Here is a 7,625-nt window from a genome sequence, read left to right as displayed (position 1 = left end):
GCCGCCATTGCCGGAGCTGGGGCCATCGAATTCGACCCGGGAGCTCCATGAAAGAAGAACAAATGGGACCTGCATTCTTTTCTGACAACTTCTCCACACAATCCCGGGTTCCCCGAAAACGCGGAGGCGCCGAACGCCGACAAGGTCTCCGTCACCGGAACCGCACCCGACAGCTGGTTCCTCGACACATTGAAGATCTTCAAGCTCGTTTGGTTGAGAGGAGGAACAGACCCATTAAACCCATTCGACTCGAGCCGGAGAACGTACAGCCGATCGAGCAAATTGATCTTAGGGGGAATGGGCCCGCTCAGATTGTTGTGAGAGAGATCAAGGGTCCGCAGCCGATGCAGGTAGAGGACGGAAATGGGGAAAGATCCGGTGAAAAAATTGCGATCGAGGAAGAGGGCTTTGAGATTGGTGAGGTTGGAGAGATTAGGGATGGGTCCGGAGAGGAGATTTCCTTTAAGGCTCAAGATCCTGAGCTGGTCCAGGCGGCTCGAAGGAGCCATTGAGGCCGTGGTTTTCAAGAACTAGCCTTGTGATCTTGGAGTCAGAGGAGCATTCGACCCCAGGCCAGCTGCAATGGCCGGAGGAGAGGGAGGAGCGGTTGAGGAAGAAGCGGAGGCTGTTGCTGAAGTCTGCTGAGGATTTGAAGGCCAGAAGAGCTGCAGCGTCCGAGGGAATCGGAGAGGTCGAAGGAGCAGCAGCAGCTAGGGTCTGAGCTAGAAAGAGAAGGAAGAGGAGCAGCATTTTGACGAGTGATGAGAGGAGGAGGACGACGGCGTCGGAGAGAGAGAGAGGGGCTGAGGGGAGAGAAAGTATAGAGGGACTGCGTGTGTGCGTGTGTCGGGGGGCGCGAAAGGGGACAAGGGAAAAAGAGAGCGGTCACGTGAAGTAGGGACGGAGGGGGAGAGCGGCGATCGCGGGGTGCGGTTGGAGAGTGAAGCACACCCATGCCCCCATTACACTCACTGGCACGCGGGGCCAACGCATTTCGGTGGGTGTCCGGGTGGGATTGGTGATTTGGGTTGGCGGTCAGTCGTCCAGGGGTCCGAGTTTGAAAACGGGTGGGGTCTGGTATTTTACAGAAGCATTTTGAAACGGCGGTGCGATTTGATAGCGCCTACAGTGCGGAAGGAGTACTGATTATAGAGGGTGGGATGGGTGAAGGATTTTATACGAGCATTCACGCTTGTTGAATATCGTATTGAATGAAGGCGCGCGTAGCAGAGTGATTGCCTTGACGAGACGGCGTGAGAGCTTTTGGCTTTTGATCACGCTGGCCCTCTGCTGACTGCCGTCTTGTCTTGAGAGAAACGCGTACGGTCCGTTGATGCTGGATAATGGTAAACAGTTCGCGCCTGCTTTTGAATATGTTATTATTCGAAGAAATTTGTCTAGGGGCAAAATGTGTCCAAAACGCTAAAAAAATAAGAAAAAATTACTATAAGGAATCATTAATGATAGCCAACTCATTATCCAATAGGAGGGGGACACCTCACTTGTCCCCTCTATTGGTCCCTTATTTTGGGTCCCTGTAGCAAAGCTCAAAAATAAAAGTGGATATGGCCCACCCCCAAATCTTTTTTACTTACTAAAAAAATAAAAGTGGATATGGCCCACCCCCAAATCTTTTTTACTTACTTTTTAGCCTTAAAATAGGCTACAAAGTGTGCCACAGTCCCAAAAGCCCGCCTTTATATATGTACTCCATGTATTTTTCATAACCTATCGAAATTACCCTCATCTCTCATCCAGCAAAGAAAAATTTTCCAATGACCCAAAATATGGGACCAACATGGGGGATAGGTGAGGTGTCCCCCTCCTATTGCATATTGAGTTGGCCATCATTAATGATGGTCAGCTCATTATGCAATAGGAGGGGGACATCTCACATGTCCCTCATGTTGGTGCTATATTTTGCGTCCATGTAGCAAAGCTCTCTAGGAAATCTTCCCCTTAACCCATGGAGCTAGTGATCGTTGTCATCACAATTAATGCGATTCGACAGCGAAAATGGAGAGAAAAAAGCGCGGGATCCCTCCATTACTAGGCTACCTCCTCCTCCTCCTCTCCATCGTCACCTTTACCCCTTCTCTCAATCTCTTTTTCACCGACGGTGTCATCTTCTCCCTCTCTCTCCTCATCTTTATCATCTTCCACTTTAAGAAGAACTCCAAGGTCATCAACGTCCCTCCCGGCCCAAAAGGCTAGCCTATTGTGGGCAACCTTTTCCAAGTTGCGCCATCCGGCAAACCCTTCATCCCCTACATCCGTGACCTCCGTGCCCTCTACGGCCTAATATTCACCCTCCGCATGGGCTCCTGCGCTCTCATCGTCATCACCAGCGTCGAGCTGGCCCACGAGGTCCTCATCACCAAGGGGTAAGTGGTACAGTTTGGGTGCTCAAGAATACTCGATTTGTCATCTTCTGTATACTTATTATCATGTGCTTTGGTGTTCATCTAGATGAGGACAGTATAGACAAGATTGATCTGGTTAATTATCATGCACTTATCCCACTAACATGGATACATGCATGCACCCACCTTATAATGTCTAAATCAGTGATCATAATCAACTTAATCAACTCTAAAGCAATTGCCCTCAGAAATTACTTCTAAAAAAATCTGAGAGGCACCCGAACCTGAGTTTTTTCAATTGATAATAAAGATTATTTGAAGTGCATGTTGGAGCACAATCGAAATATTGGTTGTATGAAGATTCACATGTAAGTTGTTGCTAATATAGAGGGTTCTACTTCTGAAAAATGAAAAAGTTATTATTGAAATCTAAGTAATCAATAAACTATTTTTAAAATTGTGAATTGTGTGATGTAAGCTTTGTGATTTTAGTTTTCAACTGTACACATTGACGTTTAGATTCTTTAGCTAACTTTTAAGTGAAGATGTTAACTTTTAGTTGAACATATTAATTTTTGATTAAAAAAGTTAACTACAAGTTGTACATGTTAACTTTTAGATGTATATGTTAACTTTCAGACAAACATGTTGACTTTAACATGAATATGTTAACTTTCACTTCTTTTAGATGTATATGTTAACTTTCAGACAAACATGTTGACTTTAACATGAATATGTTAACTTTCACTTGAAAACATTAACTCTCAACTGAACATGTTAACCTTCTGCTTTATATGTTAAATTTTAGCTGAACATGTTAACGTCAACGTGAACATGCTAATTTTCACTTTAACACGTTAACTCTCAGTTGAACATGTTAACTTTCTGCTATATATGTTAACTTTCATTCTAACATGTTGACTTTAACATGAACATGTTAACTTTCATTTGAAGACGATAACTCTTAGCTGAACATGTTAACTTTTAGCTATAAGAAAATAATAATATGTTGCTACGAAAATGATAATATGCTGCTACGAAAATGCTATTGTGTACTCAAGCAATATCAGCTATAAGAATGTACGAAGTTTTGTGTAATGTACTTGTGTAGCTGGGGTATACTTGTAGGCTGTCTAAAAATTACTGCAAATAGTTGATTCCCATCAAGCACTGATAATGAAGGTTACAATTCGACGACTTCCAGAAGGCTATAATTTGAAGATTTTTATGAAAATCGATGAAGGTTACAATTCAACGACCTTCACAACAACCAATGGAAGTTCTGATTCGACGACCTTCACAATCACTAACAAGAGTTATAACTGACGACTCTCATATTCTAAGGAGCCGAGATGAAGATCGCAATCTTTGCAACACTCTAACTAAAGAGACTACAAATCAATGGTCTCTTTAACTCAAAATGCAGATCTCACCTCTGCGTTCCAAACTCAAAACACAGAGATTATCTCTGCGTCCCAAGAACAAAATGCGGAACTCGCAGCTGCGTTCCAAGAGCAGAACGCAGGGTTCACCACTGCGTTTTTAGGCCCAAACGTCAAGTTCACCACTGTGTTTTTAGACCCAAACGCAGGGTTCACCACTACGTTTTCAAACCCCAAACACAGAGCCCAACTCCGCGTCCGAAGTTCAAGACGCAGAGTTCATTCCTAGAACATGAATTTCGTGTTTGACTCATTCAAACACGAGCTAAACGGTTCCAAAACCATTTCCCATGATTTAAGGGGGATTACACCCCACTAAAGAGCGATTTTAGGGGTTAGTTACACCCCCTTAATCCCCTATAAATAGCTAAAAAATCAGCTTAAATTAGATATTCTAGCAGATTGGGATCGGCAACATAGATTTCTTTTGAGGGGGCATCTTTGATCATTTTTGGACCTGAAGGTTCGAATCTTGGCTTGGGATCTTTGGTTCGGATCTTGGCGAGGTGGAGAGATCTGGGGATCATCCTGGAGGATCGGTTTTTAGGATCACCTTGATTTTGGCTTTGAAGGTGGGCTTTTCGAAGCATCTCGATCGGCTCCAGTTTAACCTGCCTAGCAAGTTTATTTTGGCTAAAAGGGATTGAAATCCCTTTCTCAAATCAACTCTTTTGTAGAGTTTTCAACTTGCTCGTCACGTTCTTCTAAACTCGTTCAAAGTTCAAAAACTTGCTTTGCAAGTTCGTCCATGACGTCGAGTCAAGAGGCTATGACCAAGTTTCACGAAGCGAAGCGTTCAGATCGTCAACGGGATATAAGAATCAAGCTCCCATTGACACCAAGAAGAACCCAGTTTTAAACAAAGAGAAGGATCTTCGTCGTTTCCTTCCTTCTTTTGTAAATCGGGATACCAATATAGAAGAGTTATAATTTCTTTTTCTAAATCACTTAGAGAGATATTACAGTGAGAGATTGTATTCATTCTTTTGCTAAGTCGGTTAGGAGATTAATACGAAGTTTATTCTCATTTCTTCTTCAATTTTCCCACAAACAATATTGTTTGTATTTCCTATAAAATATCTTGGTGCTACAACTACTTTCAGCTGGATAACTTTCAGCTAAACATGTTAACTTTTATTTGACTACGTTAACTTTGAGATGAATATGTTAGCTTTCAACTATACACGTTGACTTTCAAATTCTGTAGACTTTAAAGTGAAGATGTTAACTTTCATCTGAATATATTAAATTTAAGCTTAAAATGTTTACTTTAACCTGAACATGTTAACTTTCATGTGAGTATGTTAACTCTCATCTGTATATGTTAACTTTCAGGTGTATATGTTAACATTCAGGTTTATATGCTAACTTTCACGTGAATATGTTAACTATCAGCTGTATATTTTAACTTTCATCTGCATATGTTAACTTTCTTACGAACATGTTATATTTCATCTCTGCACGCTAACTATCATAACTTTCATCTGCATATGTTAACTTTCTTACGAACATGTTATATTTCATCTCTGCACGCTAACTATCAGCTGAATATGTTAATGTTAACTTTCTTACGAACATGTTATATTTCATCTCTGCACGCTAACTATCAGCTGAATATGTTAATTTTTAGCATGATCTGTTAATTTTCACTGTTAAATGTCAGCTTCTTTATAATATGATAACATACAACTGAATATGTTAACTTGTCAAATGTACATGTTAATTATTAGCTTTTCCTGTAGACATTCAAGTAAACATGTAGCTTTTCATTTGAACCTATTAAATATATGTTGTATCAAAACAAAATATAAATACATTGTGGCAAAAATACCAGAAATACAATAAGAACAATAAAGGTCAAGCTCGATGTAATGTTTGTCATCCACATCAACTGTTTACACAACTAAATTAATATACAAAATATAGACATACACACAAGTTTTGGTTCAATCAATCAATTTTTAGAATAACTTTTTTCGATCTTTATCTAATGTCTCTTCTTGATTCTTCTGTTCCCATCCTTCTACTAGAAGTTTAGCTGCAAGTCTGACACGTATGGCATCAGATTCATTGTCAGGAGTAGTTACTTATAGTGTATCAACATCACGGATTATAGCCTTCATATATAAGGGAATGAAAATTCCACAATTAAAACTGCATGATATAAAATGACAAACTAGTTAGATATATGATGCCATATAAAATGAAAAAGTTTAAATTTGTGAAATACTAACATTCTAGACTATTGCTCGCAAAGAATGACTTTAACATCCAACCAAACATTGATATACAAATTTGCTGATAGCAGATTCAACTCGGTGTTGTAACACCCCAAAAATTTGTGATATATATATATATATATATAATGGTCAAAATCATGAGAACTAGAAATTCCCAGTCCGGTCGACCGTCACGGTTGACCGCAGCCGGTCGACTGTCACGGTCGACCGCGAGACCTGTAGAAAGTTTTTCTCCTGTTTTGAATTGGTTTCATGTTTCTAAAGCCTATATTCGTTTTTTCTAGTTTATATATCAAATTTTCACGAATTTCTCAGTTTCTCTAAAAACCTTAACAGCCACCAAACCCTCACAAACCCTATTTTGATTCTTGGAGAATATTGGAGGCTTTCAAGTGGATTTTTGGGAGATTTTTGGCTTTTGGATTGGAGATCTTCTTTGGATTGGCATCCTAAACATTTTTCTATAAGTTTCAGGCAAGTTTATCTCTGCTAATCCCCCTCCTAGTTTTTTAAAACATTTTTAAAGGGTTTTTAACATGTTTATTAGACCAAAATTGACTAGTTTATGAATAAAAGTCAATTCTTTTGTATTATATGTATAAAGACTAGGTCTTTCCATGTGAAAAGGTTTGAGAATGAATTTACAGAAGATATTTAAGATCTAAACATGATTTAAATAGTCTTTCCATGTGAAAAGGTTTGAGAATGAATTTACAGAAGATATTTAAGATCTAAACATGATTTAAATATTGTGTAATCTGATGAAAGATGATTTGTGCTTTGTTTCAAATTCATGTGCCTGATTTAGGGTTTTGAATATGAATTTCATGTAATTTATCATGTTATATACATTGTGTTGCTCCTAGAAGTTTTTATCTGTTGTTTACATGTTTCCATGCAAGATCCATATCGTTTTAATCATGTTTGAATCACCTAAACACGGCGTGAACACAACATACACAACCAGATTGAGAATCTGGAATTTCGGCTCACGGTCGATCGCGTCCTAACGGCGGTCGACCGCATGCAGGACAGAGGCCTACGTAGGCCCTGGAACCCGTCGCGGTCGACCGTCGCGTTATTTTGGTCGATCGCCAAGTGTATTTTTGGCCTGTGCATGTTTAAAATCGACTGTTGAGTTTTCGAGCAAGTCTCTCGATCTTACACTGTTATGATACAATTACACTGTTATGATACAATGTTTATAAGTTGTTTAACATTTGAGATGTCAGTAAACACCAGATATGGATACGTACACCGAGATATGTGCACATATGGTTAAAATATGTTGTGTTAACATACTAAATATGAAAAGTATACAAAAATTATGTTTTCGGGATAGGGAGATGAAACCTATTTCCGCAGGGCGATTAAGTAAAAATATTACAAAAGTATCGTCGCATTATGTTTCCAGGATAAGGAGATAAAACCTATTTCCACAGGGCGATTGAGTAAGAGTATTATAAAAGTATCATCATATTATATTTCCGGGATAGGGAGATAAAACCTATTGCCGCAGAACGATTGAGTAAGAGTATTACAACAATATTGCTAATATATAAGAGATGCACATTTATAAG

The 7,625-nt window shown here is 39.5% G+C and overlaps 1 protein-coding gene across 1 annotated transcript in view; it reads right to left on the bottom strand.

Annotated features, from left to right (window-relative positions):
- LOC109851578 (probable inactive receptor kinase At5g67200) overlaps positions 1-868 on the bottom strand; it is a 10,052-nt gene extending 9,184 nt beyond the window's left edge. The window contains 2 exon segments of the mRNA XM_020421788.1: positions 1-504; positions 506-868. The exon segment at positions 1-504 is cut by the window's left edge and continues 22 nt beyond it. Of these exon segments, the coding sequence (XP_020277377.1) occupies positions 1-504; positions 506-750 (749 nt within the window). The 5' untranslated portion in view covers positions 751-868.

Source organism: Asparagus officinalis, chromosome 8 (assembly GCF_001876935.1).
Source record: "Asparagus officinalis chromosome 8, Aspof.V1, whole genome shotgun sequence".
NCBI lineage: Eukaryota > Viridiplantae > Streptophyta > Magnoliopsida > Asparagales > Asparagaceae > Asparagus > Asparagus officinalis.
The sequence above is the reverse complement of the archived record's forward strand: the minus strand, read 5'-3'. Positions and strand labels throughout refer to the sequence as shown.